General features: G+C 38.9%; 2 protein-coding genes across 13 annotated transcripts in view; both read left to right on the top strand.

Annotated features, from left to right (window-relative positions):
• Positions 1-9,033, top strand: part of LOC103705692 (uncharacterized) — a 43,558-nt gene extending 34,525 nt beyond the window's left edge. For all 8 annotated transcript variants that reach the window (XM_008789505.5, XM_088708770.1, XM_008789507.5 and 5 more), the window contains 6 exons: positions 4,473-4,601; positions 4,711-4,809; positions 6,760-6,849; positions 7,010-7,094; positions 8,260-8,390; positions 8,470-9,033. In XM_008789505.5, coding sequence (XP_008787727.1) covers positions 4,473-4,601; positions 4,711-4,809; positions 6,760-6,849; positions 7,010-7,094; positions 8,260-8,390; positions 8,470-8,598 — 663 coding nt within the window. In that variant the 3' untranslated portion in view covers positions 8,599-9,033. The remainder of the gene's footprint in view (positions 1-4,472; positions 4,602-4,710; positions 4,810-6,759; positions 6,850-7,009; positions 7,095-8,259; positions 8,391-8,469) is intronic.
• A 6,423-nt stretch (positions 9,034-15,456) lies between these two features.
• The window catches only part of LOC103705755 (Tetratricopeptide repeat (TPR)-like superfamily protein), a 32,991-nt gene continuing 24,887 nt past the window's right edge, over positions 15,457-23,560 (top strand). For 3 of the 5 annotated variants that reach the window (XM_039129993.2, XM_039129992.2, XM_039129990.2), the window contains exons 1-7: positions 15,566-15,725; positions 16,811-16,957; positions 18,027-18,079; positions 19,419-19,456; positions 20,235-20,325; positions 22,029-22,134; positions 22,241-22,311. In XM_039129993.2, coding sequence (XP_038985921.1) covers positions 15,702-15,725; positions 16,811-16,957; positions 18,027-18,079; positions 19,419-19,456; positions 20,235-20,325; positions 22,029-22,134; positions 22,241-22,311 — 530 coding nt within the window. In that variant the 5' untranslated portion in view covers positions 15,566-15,701. Of the gene's footprint in view, positions 15,726-15,823; positions 16,958-18,026; positions 18,080-19,418; positions 19,457-20,234; positions 20,326-22,028; positions 22,135-22,240; positions 22,312-23,560 lie in introns of all 5 variants that reach the window. The other 2 variants (XM_039129991.2, XM_088708766.2) reach the window with 2 other exon arrangements.

Raw genomic sequence — 23,560 nt, 5'->3', positions numbered from 1 at the left:
TTGATGGCAGTTTAGCTTAAAACCTTCCAAACCTAATGTATGATTGAAACTTAATCTTTCAATGTATCCAAATCCTGCCAAAACGTGTAAAATAATTTGGTGAGATACCCCATGCAGAAAGATATAAGTGATGATACAAAATTGTAGATAGCTCATATACATAAAGTTATCGAAGTCCCAAGGTATGCCAAGGCTCCACAGTCTCTTGATTCCTAGGCACAAGGCATAAATCGAGGCAATATTTATGTATACTAGTTATAATGCAGGTATGGATGCAAGTAGTTGCTGAATATTTTAGCAAGGTTTGCTGTACTGATCGGCGTCGTACCATACTGGGTGTATTATACCATATTCGTGCGTTGTACCATACTGTACCGACACTCAGTACGCCGAACCTTACGATACCATACTGCATACTGATACTGTAATAGGATGGTGCTGGTATAGGGTCTGTTGCTGAGACGGCACACCTTGGATTTTGGTTTTGGAACAATTTAATGAAGTCTAAATTTTAAAAAGATCTGGAATAATTCATTTATAATTGACTTTTTCTTCTTATGCATTATATCTTACCCTTGCCTCTTCATATTTTCTCTTAACTGTTAGTTTAGAAGTTAGTGAGAGTGGGTTTTTTCCTACATTATTTTTTGTTCTCAAAGTTGTGTTATTATGTAGAAGTTTAGCATGTTTTAAACTGTTCAAGAAAGAAATTTAGTTGTAGTTATTATTCTTCTCAGAGTCCAACATTATTAGAAACTTTCAAGAAAGAGATCTAACTAGAGTTATCATACAAAGGTTTTAAATTTTAATAGAGTAATCTGATTAGGGTTAGTTCTGAAATTTAAAAATTGAGAAAATGAGCCATTCTAATATAGTTTAAGGATATACACACATATTTATACGTATTATACATATTATATATATATATACACATTATATATATATATATATGTATGTATGTATGTATGTATGTATGTATGTATGTATGCATTATATATCCTTTCAGTGATATAAAAGCATCAATATTGCTTCCATGTGAACATTTTCACATTGTTGAAATGCAGTTTTTTTAAAATGCATCGCATATCTCTGCATACGCGCATGCATATGCTTATGTGGTCCCTTGACCGTATCACATTGCCTATGCACAGTATTTTGTGCGATCATACTATATATGGACAAAAAGATGGTCAACTTAGCATTGAAGGGCTGCATATGCTGCCTATTTAGTATCTTACAGCTGCATATGTAAACCTACTTAGCATTCTAGAGTTGCATATACAGCCCACTCTTATGTGGGTTCATGTAAGTGAAGCAGGTTCATCTGAGGGTTAGACTTCATATGAGATGTTGGTGGTCTTGGTATGGGTATTAATAGTGCAAAAATCTTAATTATGTTATTGTTGCTATTTGGTATTAGATACTAAGCAATAAGCACTAAGCTATCTTCTTATTAATATTGCTATTATCTATCCATAAAAATTACTGTCACTATTGTTGCTTTTATTGCACTTGTTATATTTATTTTTAAATAGTTAAAAAAATAGTAACCGTATATTCATCCGCATACACAGCCAGCACTGCATATGCATTATGCGGTCCCTTAATTGCTTGCATATCGCATTTGCTTTTTAAACACTACCAAAATTTCTCTATGCATCTATGTTCTTAAAAACTCCAATATGATACAACATATCAAAGCGAACCCTGAGGATTCTCGACCTTGAGTTTGTTCATTTATAAATTAGTATGCTTAAGTCATTTTGTGATTTAACTTAATTGAGTATATGTGCATAAACACATGCACTATAACTAATGTGTATATATGTATATGTTTTTATGTGTATATGCGTAGGTTTGTGAAATATTTGTTGCATCGATATAGATATATGCACATATTAACAATATGAAATTAAGATGCTAAACATATTTTACAATAAAAAAACAAACAGAAAACACACAAATCCGCATACAAACATAATAAATAATTTAGTTATGGCAACAAGTGACCGGACAAACATACCTATCACAGTTGATGCACACAGAATTCACGTACACAGAAGGATGGTCATTGACAAACTTGCACTCATCCACCATGACAAGCAAGACAGTCATGATGGTACACCTTTTCTGTGAGTTGATGCCTAAATGAGACTTGATAGGGTGTCCTTTTTGATTAAGCCAATGAGATGAGGCATGAAGGATGAATGTGGAAGCGCCTTGGCATGCCTTTGACAACAGTAAATTTCAGGGTTTGAAGTCTAGTATGGGTACATTACCGGAATGGGCTGTATTGTACCGAAACATGGTTTGTCTATTGGTATGCTGAAGCAGCAAAATTGAAGATGTAATAATGTTTGTCATTATGGTATTGGTACTGAGGGGTGTGTTGGTACCAGTACCTTCCTAGAATGATAAGATACACTTCATGCTGCATATATATAGTAAATTGGGCTTCATAATTTAGTTTCAGCTGAAACTCCGCCATTGAGCCTTCCCGATTGGCTCTAGGTAAAACTAGGATTGTCAATTGATCTAAGATGTGTGAGCCTATGTCAAGGTTGAATTAAGCTCGAACCTGGTTCTCAAGCTCAAACTAATCACAAACCAAGCTTGAAATGAACCCGTCTTGATCGGTTGCACCTCGATAAGGCTCATAAATAGTACATACTATAATTTTTATGTATATGATGGTATATTTCATGTATATAAATATAGACTATCACATGAAAATTTTAACTGATTACTTAGTTACAAACTTCTTATCTTTTATGTCATGACAATATATGTAATGGCCTGAGACCTCACCCAAAAAGGCTAGTTGGATGGTATTATTTGGATTCTTTGGCCCTATATAAGTATCCAAGATCTCCCCAATGCACAAGTCGATGTGGAACTAAACACGCTCGTATGGCATCTCATATACTCCTTGTTTAAGCTTTGTCGTCCTTGCCTAGCTAAAGGTCCAAATCCAATCATAAATACCACGATCAGCCCATGGTTAACCCAAAATGGGCCTATGCTATTATCTCCCTGATACTATTTGTAATGACTTAGGACGTCACCCAAAAAGACTAGCTAGAAGGCATTATTTAGATTCCTTAATCCTTTATAAGTTCCCAAGATCTACTCAATGCACGGCCAGTGTAGGCCTAAACGCACGTCCACACCGGTCCTCACAATATATGCTATAGTATATTTAATATTTTTTTTCTAAATCTGTCTTTTGTGATTAAATTTTATTTGTCTTGTAAGTTTTAGTGTTGGAGTCATTTAAATGTTAAAATGATAATACAAGCTGGAGAAAGCTTCAGTTCAAGTTTGAACCATGTTTGATTCTGATCTTGAAATAATTCAGCTCGATTGGAACTATCAAACTGATCTGTTAGGCTGGTATTTGGCTTGATCTGAAAATAAGCTCAAATGGCTTGATAAACAATAAACAAATCAAGTTTGATTCTGCAATTCAAGCTTGAAATAATTTCAAAACTGATTTGAGCCGACCTAGGCTCAATCAAAGCTTGGCTCAACTATATTCCTAGATAAGGCTGAAGGGTTTTGATTTGATTTCAAAGTTCAGGGCAAAACTTCAAACCATAAAACTTATGCTATGCTGGTGAAGACATTTGACTGCATTTTTATCAGCAATTTCATGCTGAAATGATCTAAATATTGTAATTTTTGTTTAAATTGTAAAAGATGCTAATCATGTTTGATGTTATATTAAAGAATAATAGACATTCTTTTGTTTGGTGACTGTGTAGTAGTTGGCTATCTGAATATCTATGTTTCTGGAGGGTGATCAAATCTGGCAACAAATTTATTTCTCTAAACTTCTCTTAAACCTAGTACCTAATGATTCCAAAATTCTACTCTTACAAATCTTTTGTTTAATTATGACAAGATGCTTAATCGATCTCAAAGTGTCAAGAAAATGACGGTAGTTTTGACAGAAGCCATATATGTAAAAGCTGGTCATGCTGATCTGTTTTCTGGATTATGAAAAGGTTAGAGGGTTGATGTTAGATTGGCAATCATGTGAAAATAAGAATAAAGGAGATGCATGAAATTGCTCATTGAAGGAACATCAAGGCTTGAATAGAAATGCTTGGTGAATGAGGATCCTTAAAACCAATGCCAAATAGTTGGGACAAGGCTTGATGGTTTAGTTGCATATATCTACCTCTCTCTGTGTGTAGGCCTTTTCATATGTGTGTGTAGGCCTTTTCATTCAAAAGTCTGAAGTCAACCTCTGTTTTGGTTGAGGGTTTCTGCTGAAACTTCAGACATTTTTTTTCTCACTATACTTATAAATTATTAGTGACCTCTGTTGCTCTGAAATTTTTGACAACTAGAGTGCATTCATGATTTTGGCTACCCTATGAAGAGTTATATACTTTTTGTTTTTTAAAATTGTTATCAAGATGTTGCATAACCAGGTCATGATGCTATATTATCATTTCTTGGTGCAGCTGCCCTTTGCCGATAGGTGGAAATTACTGGAGGAGGAAGTAGTTCGGCCCCGGAACCATGAGAGAAAGCAGTTTGAATGTGAAGGAAAATGCAATTCAAGTTATAGATACGACATGGAACCGTTTAGTGTAAGTAAATGTAAAACCGTGCAGCTGGTTCGTGTTTTCTTCAGTATTTACATATACTCCATGTCTTTTTTATTTATACCATTATTTTATTTTTTGAAAAATTAACCAGGTTAGGAGGAAGGACTTTTGGTTGTTATCTACTGTTGTAAAGCTTCTGAAGGAGTTCATTCCGAAGCTTTCACATGCAGCTGATGGCCTTATATTTCAGGTATTTGATCATAAAAGGTTGTTTTGTAGTTTTTTTATGTCTAAGAAAACAAACCATGCTGTCTTATCAAGTGCTTTGCTTTCACAAGTACATTTTAATTGTCTCACATTTGATTCAGCCTAATGTAATGAAGGCATTAGATAGGGTTGTAAAGGTCCTTTCGAAGCTTAAATATGTTCTACAAAAAATTTTGGTTATTGTCCTGAAAATCTGGCGACAGATACATATGATTTTTGACGAAGAATAAATACTTCAAACAGTTTAGGAATGTGAAAGCCAGAAAAAGTACCAGAAGGCAATGATCTGGGACTTACTTTTATGTGCTAAAAAGGATTTAACGTGCGTGCAATAACTAAGATTCACCAGGCAATCTCAATGCCAACAGAATTAGGCAGGTTGAACAAAAGAGTGAGCATGCATAAGAAAACTTTTAAAACAACTGATGTAAATATGAGCAATAATCAAAAACTCAATGAAAAGTTGTAGAAAAAGATATTAAGCAATTAAATAGACTTCGAGCAAGTAAATTGTGCAAGATGAAAAATTAAATCAGAAGATGCTGTCCAGAAAAGAGACTAATGAGAGGAGTTGGGCAGTATCCAGAGGAAGAAAATAGCCTTTTGTTTATTCATTTTTTGGGTTACCAATTTCTTTAATCAATGTTCAAAGGCGCTGGCCTCTTCTAATAGAAGAGGAGAAGAGGGCATGCAATATGGGACATACATAACCTGAACTGGCATCGGATGCCTATTCCATTCTGTCTTTCCTTCGCGATTGGCCATTTTCCTAGGTAGTAGGTACCATAACTAACTAAAGGCTGGTGCATCACTCAGCTTACCCTTTTCCAAAACATGTGAATCTCATGCAAACAATCAAGAAACCTAATGTCTTTCATCTTGGGATGACACAGTCATGCCTTCTTTTAGGAAATAATCATTTTCAAGTATAGGAAGCAACCTTTTTTTTTATTAATTTTGGCTTTGTTACTCTAGTACACTTATACCCATATTTTGGTTCCTGGCCTTGCAGATATACCCGCTTTTATTTACTATCTGTTAAATAGAATTACTTCGACACTTTTTATCAAACCATCCTATCATTTTAGAATACCACGAGTTTAGTAAAGAGATATCTTTGATTACTACAACTCTTCGAAAGCATGCATCCTCCCCTTCCAATGTTACCTTGTCATCAGTTTGAAGAAAACCTTAGGAGGCTATGACAGCCCACAATAGTAGAATCAAAAGGTAGAACTGAAAAAATAGCGTTTAGCAAGGCCAACTATATTCCTGATCACTTTCTTGAGAAAAATAAGTTGTGTTGAATTTAACATCTTGAGTGGGAGCAGCTCGCTTTGTGAGTTGGCATGTCTTGAATGTCAGGTGAGGTTGAATGGTCGTGACCTTTCAATAGCTGAGTATGGTTGGCAACATCTATCACAATTTGTTTATGTAAAACAATCAAAGCTTCTTATGAACATCTTGAAAAATAGTGCATTTAATGATCTAATAATTTCTAATGTTCAATTGTAAGTTCAGGGAAACTCAGCAACATCATCAAGTTTGTTTTGTCATAAAGGATTTTTTGAAGAATTCTGGTTGAGCTGTGAGTGGAATGTCCCAATTGTTTCTGTATTCTAAATCTCTTCCTGTTTATTCAGTATTTATAAAAATAATAAGAAAAAATAGCATGGTAATCTGAGTTTATATGTTTGGCAAACTGATGTGCATTAGTGAAACTTGAGGTGCAAGTTACGAACAAAATGTTGGGCTCAAGAAGCGTGATGCATGTAGTCTCTAAGAAGCGCGAAGCATTAGTGAATTTTATGTGTATTTTCAAAAGTTCTCCATGTAGTCTCTAAGAAGCGTGATGCATTTTTAATTTGACGAGCTTCAATATTGACTGTTGTACTAAACACATAATATGATGATTTTTACTTCCTTTTTCTAGGGTTGGGATGATCCTTATGTGCCTCGTACCCATGAAGGTCTTCTAAAGTGGAAATATCCAGAGCTGAACTCAGTGGACTTTCTGTTTGAGGTTTGTTCATGACTTCTTAATCTGCAAAATAATCGATACTATGATTTCTTCTTTGGTTTAAATTTTAAGTTGATGCATACTGTTCTCTGCACTTAAGATTCTAAATTCTTTGTTGGATATAGGTAATAGAGAACTTGCAATATTTGTTTCATGTTTGCAGGTGGCGAGTGAGGGCCGCCAAATACTTTTTCTTTTTGAGAGAGGTAAAAAGAAACTCATGGATGGGGCACAAGTTTTATTTAAAGGTGGGTAATTATTTTGGTGATTCATCCTTCTTCTCTTGTACATCCTTTTCTATGATGTTCGCTGATATCTCTTCCATTCTCTCTCATGTCCAGTTGCCTAATGTTTGTTTAGGTTATTAAACTATGCTGTTAGTGTATCTAATATATTGTTTAATGTTGTGTTACATAGATACTGTTTTGTATTGAATCTGTGGTTCTTATTGATTAATGGAATGCATAATTCTATATGTAGATCAAGAAATATGTAGCGAATAACTCTAGGCTTGCCCCATTCACCTCTATTCACTACCATATTGGGGGCTTATATAGTGGATGATAATTTCTGGAAATAAAATTGATCCTCCAACAGTGAATAAATTTGAAAATATTATGTGTGTGTGTGGAAAACACTGCCCATTGAAAACTGAAATGAATCCTTGCTAGGATCTCATGTTGTCAATGTTGATCGTCAAGTTTGCCTCCACGCTGAAACTTCCAAATCCTCTGAAGTCAGTTTGTAGTTGTTGTGTATTTTGACTGTTGGAAGAACAAGAATTTAACATTTTCATTGCATAGAACTGCTTAAAGTAGCTTTCTTCTGTCTTATCATGGAAAAATCGGGCAACCTAATTCTATGTTATCATCGAAAAATTGAAGGCAACTGGCAATATTCTATTTTTGGGTTATTGAAAATCTTTGTTTAGTGCCAGTGAAGAAATAGAAGTTAGGTCTAGGTACAGGCTACATAGGCATAATCATCTCTTAATCTGTCAGTACCAGGGAGTTCATGGTTTGAGGTGGCACTATTCTATTTTTGGGTTATTGAAAATCTTTGTTTAGTGCCAGTGAAGAAATTGAAAGTTAGGTCTAGGTACAGGCTACATAGGCATAATCGTCTCTTAATCTGTCAGTACCCCATATTCTTCTTTCCATCTACCTTGACCTTGCTGCATCCAGATGGATCCTTAAAAGAGAATCTCCTCCATCAACCTTGGCTGAAGTAGCATAGTGGTTATATTATTTAGGCTCAGAGTTATTGACCATTAATTGACCTTTTGATGTAAGGTTTATGTCGTTGATATTTTCACCATCTTCTGTCTTTTTCATTGTCATTGTCAAATTAACACGAGTATATTATAATTTCTTTGAATTCTCTTCATTGGAAGCTATATCCTTATTTGTGTAGGCGAGGAGGATGTCTCGTCCCATTCAGGAAAGATCATTGAGTGCTCCTGGGATGCGGATGAAGGCTGTTGGGTGTGCATGAGAATCAGAACTGATAAAGCAACACCAAACGATATTAACACTTATCGGAAGGTACTCAATCTGACCTTGCTTTGCCGGACGATTGTCAAGAATGTAGCAGGCTCTTCAAATAATGCTGCTTTCTTCACAGGTGATGCGGAGCATTAATGACAACATCACAGAAGAAGTGCTTCTAGATGAGATTGCAGAGATTGTTCGCCTCCCAATGTATGCAGATAGAATATTACGGGCGCAGCAGTTTCAGCATCGGAGAAGGTGAGAGTGATTCTATGGTGGTTTAGTTCGCTGAGGACACTACAGCCTTCTTATAAAAGTGGTATTCGCCTGTTGCTAGTGTCTGGTTTCCAGTAGTTCATGTGTAATTACTAGTGGTTGCTAGTGTTCCGTGAGCCTTGGATGGTGCTAATTGTTGCTGTCCAGTCTGAATCCTGTACAAGCCTCCGCCCTGTATAAAATTTTAGGCCCCATGTAAATCGGTTAATTATATTTTTTGTTCATGGTTAGTCAAGAACATAGTAGAGCTTCAATAGTCAAGAACATCGAAGAGCTTCAATAAGATATAAAGGGAAAAAGGGAAGATAACCAGCAGGAGCATGGATTCTGTGCACCGTGCTCATCCAGCCTTTGCATTTCTTGACCATTTATTGTTAATACGTGCTGAAATAATTAATAGTAGATGTTTGTATTGGTTTCTTGTTTGTGTGCTTTCTGCCTCATCAATTTATAAATGTTACTTATCTCGTGTTGATCTCCAAGCCGTTTACTACGTAATTAATAGTTGTTTCATAAATTGGCTCTCAGACGAATGAGCTATCCGCAGCTTGTTTTCTGTTCATGTTCAGCGTTATTTGTATGAATAATATTTATATTTATATATTGGTTTTATTAAATAGATGTTATGTTGCTAATACTATATTAGTACAGGGAAGTCTGTAGGCCGTTAGAAATCAATCAAATGGTGGAAGAATTCCACGAACAAAAGGGGAGGGGAGATAATATTGAAAAAGAAAGGGGGCAAAGAAAAAGCAAAGAAAAAAGAAAAAAAATAACTTTGCCGGGAGCCTCTAATCTTGCTACCAGTAGCAAGCTGTGGTCGTTGAAACAAAAAGCTGCCATGATGGAGGGGGTCTGTTTTGTTCCTCTTTCCATATGAATTGCTAGCGGAGCCACTCCTGACGAACTTGCTTATGCTTGCTCAACATTCTTTTGTCATTGAGCTGAGCTATGCTCGGTTATTTCTCCCGCTCATCTCTTTGATCCCGTTGCCTGAGGATTAAAGCGATGGAATTGAAACTCTGAATCATCTTCATCTGTATCAGTTGAGTTTGAGCTGGATATCCCAAGAATTTTATAAACAAGTGCCTTTTTTCTCTTTTTTTTTCGTCTTTTTTCTTTTATCTTTTTGGTGAATGCCCATAGGCGGATAAAGATCGGCTAATCTCTACTTCGACTTTTTTTTTTTGTTTAGAAATCCGTAAGGGTTGTTAGTTACTGAACTGTCTCCGGCTCAGTTGAGTTCAACTTGTTAATTCAATGACGTTGGTTAAAACCCTTCTCTTGTAGAGGGGGAAAAGTCTAATGGCTAGTTTTGCTCCGGCGATTGTGCTAAGAATCGTGCATGAGCGGCAATGATAGAGAAGATCCAGTTACGGAAGAAGGGTGTTAGTGCTGCTGGAGAGGCGCGCCGGGCCTCACCGGCGAGGGGAGAGATTCGAGTGGTCGGCCGAGGTGGCGGGTGGATGACATATCCGAGGCGGATGTGGATAAACTCCAACTTCTCTTCTCGGTGGTCCTCGAGTTGTCGAAGGAGCCGATTGAGGCGTCGTGGAGGGAGTGGGCAGATCTGGTCCAAAGGTTGGGCCGTCGGGTGCCAGCGGATTGGGCAGCGAAAGACCTGGGAGCTAGGGCGAAGACGAAGGCCGAGGTGACAGCGGTGCCGATTCAAAACAAAGGGGGATCGGGATAAGGTGCTCACAGGTGGCCCATGGGTGGTAGCGGGTCAGCTGCTCGCCGTGGAACCATGGAGGCTGGATTTTTGTGCTGGAACCGGACATCGTCAAAACGATGGTGGTCCGGATCCGGTTGCCTTGGCTCCCAGTCGAGTACTGGTTGAGCCAGATGATCCTCCATATTGTGGCGGCGGCGGGTCGATGCCGGGCTGTGAATGGCTTCACTGAGCAACGAAGGGTGATGGGGTTTGTGCGGGCGAGGGTGCCCATTGATGCCACCGCCCCGTTGCTCCTTGGCATCAATATCCGAGGTCAGACAAGGACTTTCTGGCAGCACTTTGTCTATGAGGATGCATCTGGGTTTTGTTACCAGTGTGGCCGTATAGGGCATGAAGTGGGGTTGTGTCAGCATATGACGTCGGCTCTAGAGGAGGAGGAGGGGCAAAGGATACTGATGGTCGTGGAGATGGGTGTAGGTCGTGAGGAGCCGGACTTTAGCTCTGGTGAGGAGATCCGATGACCGATCTTCGATTCGTGGTTGGTGGCCACCCAGATCCGACCACTGCAAGCTGCGAAAGGGCCACCATGACCGAGGAAGACGATCGGGTCCACGCCCGAGTCATTGTCCTTGGGTCTTGTGTGGTGTGTATGCTAGTACTGATTACAGATCGAGTAGACTGCTGTGGAAGGCCACTGGCATTATGTCCTAGGAGGTCCCGACTGTGGTGGCAGGGGATTTCAACTGTATTCTGGGACTGTGTGAGAAACGAGGTGGTAGCGCCTATACTGACAAGGTAGAGAGGAGGGAGTTTCGCGAGTTCTTGGCAAGGAACGGGCTGGTGGACCTCGTCTTATTCAGTTCGCGGTTCACCTGGTGCAATAACTGCGAGGGCCGAGCCAGAATTTGGGAGAGTATCGATAGGCTAGTTGCATCCTCGTGTTGGATTCAGTGCTTCCTGGCATACTAGGTGCGTCATCTAGCCAGGATTGCATTTGACTATTGTCCTCTCCTGATCTCCATAGCAGATTGCGTAAGCCACCGCCCCCCATTCCGTTTCGAGAAGTTGTGGTTGTCGTACCCCCAATCCTCGGACATCGTCCGGGAGGCTTGGGCGATGCCGGTGCGGGGTGACAACATGCAGAGGGTGTCGTGCAGGTTGGAGCTTACGAAGCAGAGCCTCCGAAGGTAGAATCGTGTCGTAGTAGAAGAAGATACATTCAGGAGGTTGAAGGTCGAGGAATCTATTGCTGAGCTTCAGGAGAGGGAGGACCATTTGGGAGGGCTGCCGGAGGCCGACTTGAGTGTCTTGAGGCAGAAGCTCGTCATGCACCATTCCCTTCTAAGACAATAGGAGATGTTTTGGAGGCAGAAGTCGTAGATCCAGTGGATGAAGGAGGGCGACAGAAATACTCGCTTGTTCCACGGGTTAACTATTATTAGGAGGCAGAGGAGTATGATTCGGTCCTTGAGGGATGGAGCTGAGTAGAGGTTGGAGGAGAGCTCGATCCCCCCCAGTGCTAGTGGACTTCTCCAGATCCAGGTGGACAGAGGATGGTGGTTCTGAGGGCGACACCCCGCTCCCGCCGTCGGACACTACGGTAGGGGCGGAGGAGAATGCTGTATTGGTCAGAGCAGTCTTAGAGGCTGAGGTTAGAGGGCGATTTGGGCCCTACGGGAGGACAAAGCCCCTAAACCTGACGGCTTCCACCCTTCTTCTTCCCGAAGGAGGCGGTCCAGTTATTCTTTAGCACGACAGCCATGGCGGACGACTGGAAAGCCACTCTAGTTACCCTAATTTTGAAGCGGCGTGATGCGGCGGAACTTAGCTACTACATGCCTATCAATCTGTGTACCACCCTCTACAAGGTGGTAGCCAATATTCTGGTTGGAAGAATGAAGCCCTACTGCTCGGTCTCATCAGTCAGGAGCAGGAAGCTTTTGTTGGAGGGTGGAGCATCACCGACAACATTATGATTGCTTAGGAGATAATGTGGGATCTGCAGTGAGCTCCGAGGTAGCGTTGCTTCATGGTGGTGAAGCTTGACTTGGGGCGGGCTAATGATAATTCAATGGTGCTTCCTTCGGTGGGCATTGGAGATTTTTGGATTCCATGAAACGTGAATTGCCTGGGTGCTGGGGCCATCCTTCTCGATCCTAGTCAACGGCACGCCGTCACCCTTCTTTCGGTCTTCCATCAGGCTCCGCCAGGGTTATTCCTTGTCCCCGTACTTATTTATCATTTGTGCTGATGTTCTCTTCCGCACTTTGTGGGCTGTGTGTAGGGAGCGGGAGATGGAGGCTTATATTCTAGCCCTCGGGGCCCGTCCAATCTCTCACCTTTTGTTTGTAGATGATTGTTTTCTCTTAGCCAGGGCAAGGATGAGGGATGCTCGAACTCTCAAAGAAATTTTGGATTATTACTGTGATGCTTTAGGTCTGAGGGTTAACTTCCACAAATCCACTATCTGCTTCAGTCCTAGTATGGTGTTGCATGTGCGACAGGACATTAGAGGGCTATTTGGGAGAGGAAACATGAGGGCCCCTGGTGCTACTTGGGAGTTCCTATTTCCAGAAAGAGGTTTCGGGTGTCAGAGTGCCTCAGTATGGTGCAGCGTGTCCAGAAACGGCCAGAGGGCTGGAGGGTGGCCTTGCTGTCTATGATGGGCATAGTGACCCTAGTTAGGATGGTGCTGTGTTTGATGCTAGTCTACCTCATGTCAAACACTGTGGTCCCAAAGACGATGCTGGTGAGGATCAAACAGCTTCTTCGGGATTTCCTCTGAGGGTTCCATGGCGGTGGCCACGGGGTGCACATGGTGGCCTGGGAGTTCGCCGACCCGTGCAGTTGGACTAGGGGTGCAATCCCTCCTGATGAGGTGAGAAACATTGATCGCCCGGCACGCAGCCAGATTTATCTTGGAGCTGCATTGTCTTTGGAGTCAGGTGATGGCAGCCCGGTATGACCTTGCTCGGATGGTTGAGGTTTCGGCCAAGGGCCGATGCTGTGCCCCTATATGGCGAGAGATACGTAGGTATGTGCCTTTGGTTTTGTTCAACTGTAGATGGCTTATCGGAGATAGGTAGAGTGTAGATGCAGTGGAAGACCCCTAGATGGACTCACTCTTAGTTAGGCAGTGGCCAACTATGGTTAGCGTCGAGGTCCTTGGAGGACCACGGGTCTGTGACCTTCTTCGCCCCGAAGGTGCTGATGGGATACTGACCGGATTGCCCAGTTTTTCAGAGATCAGCTTGCGAAGAGGATTCGATCAATGTCTGTTCCAGGTTGTGCCAGCCCCGACGTGAGTGTGGAGCTTGACTTGCTGTGCTAGAGTCGGGATGGTCGATGTCTATAGTGTCCTTCAGAGTGTGCAGCGCCCGGGGGTGGCGATGCCTGGATCTGATGCTTCAGCCTGCACCCGAGAGGGGTTTTATTCCTTTGGAAGGTCGCCTGTGGTCGGCTCCCGACAAGACTCGTCCTGAGTGGTAGGATTTTGGATATTCACCCTCAATGTCTCCTTGGCACGTGGACGAGTTGGTGGACCGCGCCTTGTTCCAGTATTAGCGTGCGAGGAGGATCGGACCTCGCTAGGATCCCACAGGAGGTGTGGTGTCGTTCATCGTCTTTTTTGCAGATGATCAGACATTAGGCCGTCGCCCCGTGATCCCAACAGGCGGATGTTGTGGCGACCTATATAACTTATCAAATTTGGTTGTCCAGGCATGCCTGGACCTTCGATGAGAGCTGTCCCCTACCGGGGTTTGTGGTTGAGCGGGCTCGGATCTAGGTGGCAGAGGCTACGCAGGCATAGCTGTTGGATGGACCCTTGATAGCTTGGGATACCTAAGGCTTCACTTCTGCTCGTGGAACGTTTCGTATAGTATTTTTTACCCCCCATCCCTGAGTTTTCTTAAGGTCAATTTTGACAGTTGTATGCTGGATGGTAGGAGAAGGGAAGGTGCCGACTTTATTATCAGAGGTCCGAAGTTCAGAGTGATGGCGGCTGGTGGTTCCCGATCTTCGACACCTTGGTTCCAGGGATAGAACTGAGGGCGGTGTGGGCTAGTGTAAATTATGCTCAGTGGGCTCTGCAAGCTAGAGTAGTTCTGCTCGAGGGCGACTCGACGACTGTCATTGGCTGGATCCAGCAGTGCACCGGTGGGGTGGGCAACTACCACCCGTTACTTAGGAACATTCGGGCTATGGTCCGTGGTAGGATGGCCCTATAGGCAAAGCATGTGTATAGAGAGACTAACGTGGCAGCAGATTGGGTGGCTTCATATGTGGCCAACCACTTTGGAGATACACTGTGGGTGAGGGAGAGGGACCTATCTGGTGCACTCCGAGACTTGTTATCTTTTGATTTTTTTGGTTGTATCCGGACCAATTATGCATGATACATCCGTTCTAGCAAAAAAAAAAAAAAACCCTTCTCTTTTAAAACAGGATTAGGGATGGTTGATTGAAAATCCAATCTTTGTATAACCCGTTGTCCATGATTATCCAATAGACAGATGCACATGGAAGAGTATATATATATATATATATATATATATATATATATATATATGTATATGCTAAGCTATCTAATAGTGACTATGCATATCTCATCTACCAAACGAGAACCAAGATTTTAGTAACAATAATAACCCATTTTACAGGACTGTTGATCCATAAATAGCCTTTTTTTTAAAGCTTGCAACGAGTGATGAAATTATTCAGCATTAACATAGTGACCATTATAATATCAGTGGTATTATCCAAACCAGAACCCAATAAAATTTACTATTTTTGAGATGGTACAATTTCTTTTGGAGGAAAAAAATTGACAATAACTTATACTTTAAAATGAAATATAAGTTTATTTACACATACTATAAATGTAAATAACAGCTATAATTTTTGTTATGCAGGAACCATGATAATGGGATAACAATCTTACTTAAATAGTTAAATGCTTTTTTTAATGGGTAGAATGGCTCCTTCCTTTCTTTTCTTACATATATATATATATATATATATATATATATATATATATATATATATATATATATATATATATATATATATATATATATATATATATGTGTATATCAGAAAACAAAATATAATCCAAGGGTAGAGCGCTGTTTTTTTTTTATTTTTTTGGTTTCTCTTATTCCAAACTTTGTGGTGTCCGTGTCCAATATGATTGAGATCGCTGCGACCGCAATTTGTGGCGACCCCGTCCGGCGATGCAATTGGGCGCTGGATGCTATCAGGCGCCCCCATCCAGGCATCCACGGTGGCGTGGGCAAGTGAAAGCGGTCGCAGTATGATGCGACCCATTTCCTCTCCTGGAACCAGACCTCTCGACTTCCCGTGCTCCCGTTATCTCCTTGGCCAACGCCGCGCCTTGCATCCGCCCTCCGGCTATGGATTTCTGCCTGCCCGCAGCGGTAAGCGATCCACCATTCTGCTCTCTCTTTCCCCTTTACCTGCTGCTTTTCTTTTTCACCTCTTTCTTGTGCTGAATTAGTGAAATATTGCTAAACAGCGGAACTGCTCCGAAGAATTTAATTTATTAAAATTTATAGAAGAGGATGCTGATTGAATTACTTTCAGCTTGTGGAAGGAAATGATTCTATTCAAGGGGAATAGCAAAGGCTGTTTCCTTTTACTTGTTCATACGGCTACTAATTTTGTGCGGGTGTCGCAAGATGGTGGCGACCATTCTCAGTTGCAGAACTGATGAAACTGCATCAACGCTTTGGGTTTAACTAGACATCGATAAACTACCCGAGAGTTTGCTTGAAATCATGCTGTCAGGAGAGACTGCTTTTATTGTGTAGTTATCGGGCATGGCCCATTTTTCTCGAAGAAAAGGTGTCAAAGAAGCCAGCAGAATTTATTAAGTTTATGATCAGTGCAGAGAGTTTGTTCCTGACCCTGGGAAGGTCAGGTAGTAGGTAGAGCTGAAGAAGCAATAGGGGGACCAAAGAAAGCCTCTATATTTGCTGTTATGGCTTGAGGGATCCATACGTACCTGTATTGTTCATTGACATTTTTGGCGTTCAGTATGTAAACCAAGTATGAGGTTATGTTGCATATTCCATTAGGTGTAGATGATTACTTTTGAGGACTTGTGAAACCAAACAAGGCATGCACTATCTGTTATTGTAGAATAACTACATCGGGTATGAATTTGATAGTTAAGTTCAATGTTGGTGGTTGATAGATGGGCTTGATAAAATTATTTTTGATGAAAATAAGATCATTTCTAACTGATGTTCTTAGAGAAAGTTTCTCACTGATGGATTAACAACGTCTAGGATCCTCTCAACAGGAGAAAGGTAATACACTTTCAACATTTTAATTTGCTTGCATGCAATTCGTTTTCCCAAGCACACCGACAAACAAATTGATATTTCTTTGAAAGGGTCTACATTTCTTCTCATAACTGAGCAAGCCCACTGACAAACAAATTGATATTTCTTTGAAAGAGTCTACATTTCTTCTCATAACTGAACATTGGAAATTGTAGGCATACGTTCCAGGTTCTGGAAGTAGCATTCGTGTCAGGAGATGTATGTCAAACAAGAAGAATCGTGAAATTTGTGAGACTAAAAATATACTCTGTTTGGCTTCAAAGAGACGTGGTTTTGGGACTGAACCTATGAAGAAAGAAAAGGTAACTTTTTTGCAGTTTGATTATATATAGAAGAAGATATATATATATATATATATATATATATATTTGCATGTTTGTGCAATTTATTCACATTTTAGAAATTGTGCTGCTTAACATTTCGAGAAAATTTATTACCTTATAATACATCTACTTTCATTGATTCTCCTGCACAAAGTGTCTTTTGATCAGGATATAAATAATGAAAATTCTCTAATAGGATAATTTTACGATTCATTTTGTTTAAGAATATCTTATCCCGTTCTAAATATGTTTGAAAAAAAAGTACTATATTGCTTGACCGGGCCTCTGCAATTGTCTTACCTGGAAACTTGCTTCCACCTCGAAGAATCCCTATAAGATACATATCCAGATTCAATACATGTCCTATACTTTGGATACTTATCAAAATCTTTGGTTGTAGCACTTAAAGATTGTTAGAGAGTTGAACTCCTTAAAAAAATAATGAGTTTGAATTACTATAATTACATTTGGAAGTGGGCTTTTGTTATTTTTAGAGATCATGTAGGTACTAAAATAATGTGGCGGAATGCCATCTGTTTTTCTTATATCCTTGCTAATACTGATATTTGGATGAGAAAAGAACTTGACATATAGTTTCTTTTAATGTTATCATCTTAGTTAAAATTGTTTCTTTAATTTTGTTCCATTATCTCCTTTTTTTTCTGCTTGCCACATCATACACTTGGATATGTCCATGTCCATGCAGAACTGCTCTTTAACTCTTCAATGATAAAAGATTAGAATATTTTGTTTTAATATATTGTGCTTCTTTAAGTTATCTAGTCGTTATATCTTCCACATTCCAATGAAAGACACTCTCTCTTCTGCCTAGTTTAACTCAAAATATTTCTAAACGGACCCAAACTGGGATACGACTTAGTTGCCTCTTCTTAGACATTGAGCGAAGATTCTTTTTTAAGTGGCATTACATAATATCCTTAATTTTAAGTTTCAGCTTACAATATTATAGATTATAACCCATCTTTACATTGCATCATATTTCTATATTTATCTTTTTGAGTGTCTTTTATTTGTTTTCTCCCTGTAGAATAATGATACGAAGAAATTGAAGGAGAGCATGCCTTCTTCATCAGAATCAAGGTATACTATGTTTATGCCTTATGTTTATGCATGTTTTATTTTGAACGATTTATTTGCCTATGGTCTCTTTTTGGCATGCTTTTGGTCCCTTTTGGTTTCATCCTTTTATACTGCTTGAAAACTAGTCATTTGCATTTGTTTCTGCTGATTACTTGTTTAGCTCATGAGCTTAAGCAGCAAGTGTTGGAGTAAGTGGAAAAATTATGGAGTCATTAAACCAAACTTTATATAGTCATTCCTTGAAAGTAGGAAATCTGCAGTTAAGTGTACGTGCATACAAACCATGAGTTATCTCCTACATCCTCCAATCCCTTCATGGTAAGTATTGCAGTTCATTTTCACTGTGTATAAGCTAGACTCTTGGATAGATTATTTACATATCTTGTGGAATGAAGTGTTATTTTTTGCACTTGTGCTGCTCAAGTTTTGGCAAGGTATGCACACAAAAATATTATGCATTTTCAACACTTGATATGCATGGAAAATGACGATATGGAACTTTAATAGAATATGTGTAATTGGCATGCTGTGATCAGGTTTGAAGTCTTCTAGCTGAAATAGAAATTAAGTAATCAACATCTGTAGGCCTATGATTCTTGTTGGGTTCTTCTTCTTTTATTTTTTACTCTTGAGATTGGGGAGATGGACTTAGTTTCCCATGATAGATTGAATCTTTGAGGAGCATTTTATTTAGATTACGCTCCTATTTGTGAGTTTGAAGAAAATTTGAAATATTTTGGTGTCTGGTCCCAAGAGAGTCAATACTGGGTAAATGTTGTTCAACCATTTATTTATTAGCAGTTAAGTTATAGTGACTATCTTATTTTTTGTGGAAGTCTCGATCTTTAGGGCACAAATTGCGATAAAAAAATAAAAGTCAAATTTCAACTGTTCTCTATTTTTAGTTCAAAATAAAAAAAAGGAAATGTAGTTTTCTCGGACATTAATATACATACATGCAATGCAAAATCTTGGTACTTTTCCCCAAAGTTTTGAACAATTATTATCAGAACATTGAATATTTTAATTTTATTATATATTTTGAAAAAATCTATGTGTTATGAATTTCCTCAAATTTTAATATTATCCATAAACCTGTTGTTTCAGAAAGTTCAACAACCTTTAACTTTATTAGTAATTAATAAGTTAGTGATTTGTATCTTAAGAATATGAGTTTACACTCGACAAATTTGCGATTCATATTTTTTTCACTGTCAATGGTTGCTGATTTAGTTGTACTTTAGCTTTTCTCTTTGCTAGAACTGTTTTTATTTTTCTTGTTAGCATTCTGATTCTTTTCTCTCAAGTATTCATTGAAAGTTGTGTCTTCTTGATGCAGCAAATCATTTTCTGGAAAGCCTAAATCGAGAATTCAGCGTAAGTTCTTTATGTCTGTTCTAAATACCATGATTTCCTGCCATCTCATTCTGTTGTATTTGATGTTATTGATTTTCTTTTCCTCTCATATAGACATGCCATCAAACTTTGAATTTAGGGTATCTGCACTACTTTTGGTTCTTATTTTCTACTTTTAAGCATCTCATTATTTGCTCTCATGTATCTATTTCCAGGTGTCAATCTTGAGTTGGGCTCAAGATATTTGTTTGTTTTTTCCTATAAAATTATTTTTCACAGCTCGGATGGGCTGGATGGAACAGATGTTAAATTATCAACTGAAGCTCTTGTTGTTCAGTGTATTATTCAATTTGTGCACAATTGCACATCTTCCTTGACCAGCTCACTAGCAGCCTGGTCATGGAGACCATCTTGCTGGGTTTTACATCTTGTCCTGTCTTGCATGCAAGTATAGCTGCTATAGCTGCTAAAAGAGTGCTGTTCAGTGTGTTTGGTGAGTATTTGCCGTACTTTAGTGGGTTCCATACAAGTTGAGCATTCTCTCAGTCACCTTTCTAGCAACATATGCAAATTCCAATTCTGTAATTTGAAACTAATTTCTCTATGTGCTTAAGTATCTGGGTTTTATTCACTTGCGTGTTCAAGAAAACTATCTCACTTTTGTTGTTTATGAGGTACCAGATCACTATTTAATTGTTCTTTTCTTTGATTTGTTTATTGGTTTATCATATCTGTATTCATTTCTTAATGTTACTCTGGATATGGCTTAGTGTTTCTTAAAAATACTTCTTTCTTGTAGGGGCACCTCAATTAACTAGTGGTATGGATCTAAAATCAAGTGATGCAGTCTTTGATCGGCAATTCTTGGAGAAAGTGGAGACTGTCAGAAGGTAAAAACATTACTTCTCGATTTTGCTTCTGAGTACATATAGATATGCTTAATCAGCATTCTTAGGTTTAAAACATCTTGGTTATATGTTATATTGTGTTTTCTCTACTTACTACTGTTAGTTCTATTAATGTTTCAAACTGGTGATTCTGGATATGAGTTCCTCCATGCTGGAGGTAGTCATTTCAAAACGAAGCTTCTCTGAGGACAAGGATTCAAACATTTGACCATGTTGGACATGTATCACGTCATGCTATGTCGACATTGTGTCGGCACAGAACATGCATGCTTGTATATTTCAGGGTATTGACCTGTACCACTCCAATTTTGTTTTAAATATTTTCCTTTATTTTGGCAGAGCATGTGCAAGCCTCGCCCATGGGCATAGGCGCTGGAACCCTTGTCTTAGAATAACTTTACATGGTTAATTTTGCATTTTATAGATCATTTCATTTATGCGTGATGGGAAGGTAGCAACATTTTATGAGTGCTAAGAACATAAAATGTAGTGATGATGGTACCATGTTTTATGATGTTTGATTGTATCAGGAGAAGAAAGGAAGATAATGCTCCTTGAAAGGTTTGCTTAAATTGAATCATATTCCATGATATTTTTCTTTTTTAAAAAAATTCCCTAGGATCATCCACATGATAAACGTGAATCCAATCGATGGAAAGAAAAGGTTATCCACAAGATTTCACAAGTGCATGTAGTGAATATTTGGTGGAAAATCATCGGATAACTTGTATGGTCATCCAAACACTCTCGAGGATGGTTTGAACATGTGCATCATTGGCTAGAGATGCCATTAGTTAGGAGGGTCTAGAACAAGGTTTAAACTTTATAATCTTGATGCTGGTACCGATAAGGTATGGACCAGTATGATAGATACGGTACCATAATGACACACAGTACACTTGTTGGTGCCAACACAGCAAAAGTGTAGTGTCATACGTTAGAACAGTATGATATCAAAGTGTGTACTGGTATAGATATTAGGTACCTTGCTAGTATGACATATTACGGAATGTCCAACATGGACTAGTCCAGTACATATTCCAATCCATGGTCCAGATACTTGTGAAGAACTAGAAGAGGATCGGGTGTCCAAGGAGTTGGACTAGATTAGTGGTACATTTGACATTGAACTAGAACCAGAAGTAGGATCCATATAGCAATATAGAAATCTGCAAACTGATGTAATCAATGCCATGTTGGCAACTGCTACTTTTTACTCGAGTAATAGGCAAGAGTGGAGGGGAAAACTTTTCTTAGTTCATGCAGTTGCAACAAATTAGTGATTGTGTTTTCTGCCACCTGTCCATGGTTTTTTAAGTACTTTAATATAGACTATGTTTTTGCTTCTTGAACATTATGTGTGAGTTTTTACCAAAAAAACATTCTGTGTGAGAGAAATATGTGGCTTATTTGTTAGAATGCTCTTTATTATATGATTATAAGGTTTTGGCTAATGAAAGAGTTGCTGGAAAAAACCTATACTATCTATGGCACTTATTCTTCTAAAACAAAACATGAATCTCGATTTGAAGTTTTTTGATATGCAGTCTTGCTCCTGTACATTTTTATTTCTTTTTATTAACCTCTACAGGCTGAATCATGACAAGTTTTTACTTCATGAAAATATCCTACGTATTCATCACTCCTTGAATTACACATATCATGGCTTTTTAAAATATACTCAGGTCTGCACTTGAGCAGAAAAAAGCTGAGGAGGACAAACTTAATCAAGCAATAGATTATGATGCACCTATTGAATCAGAACAGAATACAATTGGTCTTGGTACCAAGGTAAAGGGCATCTTCTCAATGTTTTTCATTTTTCTAATTGAAAAATCATCAGTATATAGGCTACAGGCCAGCTACATCATCTGATTGGACTTTGAATGCAAGATAGTTGGGAGTTGGAGCAGCTGTTCTGGTTTTTGGTTTGGTTTTTGCTTTCGGGGACTTTCTTCCATATGGAAGGTAATGAAATTCATATACCATTTCATGATGTCATTCTTTCCCAAAGAACATTAATTTCTATAATACAGTAACTGAGACACACCAAATTTGTTTTGGACTCACGCTATGCTTTTAAATGGTCATCTTTTGTCTGGCATATAGCCATTAGTAAGGAGCCTGCCTAAGAAAACGAAAAATCATACTTTATCCTTTTGAGTATAGTTTTCTCATTTATTTGTGGAGTTGCTCCTCTTCTTAAAAAGAAAAATGGGAGCAATACAGTAATGATCATAAAATTAGAGTCTATTAGTAGAAGTTGAAATCTATTGCAGAGTGACAATTTCCAAACCTCCAGAATTCTGCATTCTCCAAGTCATACAAAAAATGACTTGGTTGCTCATGCTGTCTCTTGCAATATTCATCAAAGGATGGACCACATCAGTGACTCGATAAGTTTTTTTCATCAATGTCATAGTTTCTACTTTCTATTGTTGCTAACATGCTTTGTTTGGCCACGCTATGCAACAACTTGACTACAGATCATTATCTCAGTTGTAAGATCTGAACTTCTGTTGATCACCAATGTCTTTCCATTGCTTACAGTACTTTGTCGTTGGTTATATTATTATATGTCTTTAAGCAGTCTGAACTTGCCCTTTGGGCTCAACACCTTTGCCACGTTTACCGCTAACCTCATAACTTTTGAACTCTTACACCATAATTACCTGGTTGCAGCCTGCTTCATGTTAAATTTCTCATGAATTATGTATATGCGGTCCAAGCTGATTGGTATTTTTTTATGTTTATATCAAACTGGGACATCTGTAAAATGCAACTATGCCCGCCCTAACTTGATAATATATTGAGAAAATGAGAAGGATATTTGGCAAGGTTGGATGACCGAACTTACCTGTCTGGCCATCTCCCTTCTTTCTTTCAACCATTTCTTCTTCTGTTCTTTATTATACTTTCTGTCTACCATTCTTTCTTATCCTTTCAATACAACAATATCGAGATTTCATTTGTTAATTGTATAATAAGCAAGCTACAGCGGGCCCCTAAAGTCAGTGATCTTGGAGATTGGATATTGTTACACTTATTTAGTCAAAAACCATTATGGTATCAGGGATGATGTTGCTGAAGGTCGTGGACTTAAATCCCTCTAAAATAAATTATTTATTAGGCAGGTTGCCATCTTGACTAATCTCACATCTTGACTCATTTATCCTCCACATGCATGGTTCATGTGTTGCATTGAGGGTGTCCTCGG

This window comes from Phoenix dactylifera, chromosome 12, assembly GCF_051530095.1.
Source record: "Phoenix dactylifera cultivar Ajwa chromosome 12, Ajwa_hap1_PhDact_Kaust_v1.1, whole genome shotgun sequence".
Taxonomy (NCBI): Eukaryota; Viridiplantae; Streptophyta; class Magnoliopsida; order Arecales; family Arecaceae; genus Phoenix; species Phoenix dactylifera.
Note: the sequence above shows the minus strand (reverse complement) of the source record. Positions and strands in the feature narration are given on the sequence as shown.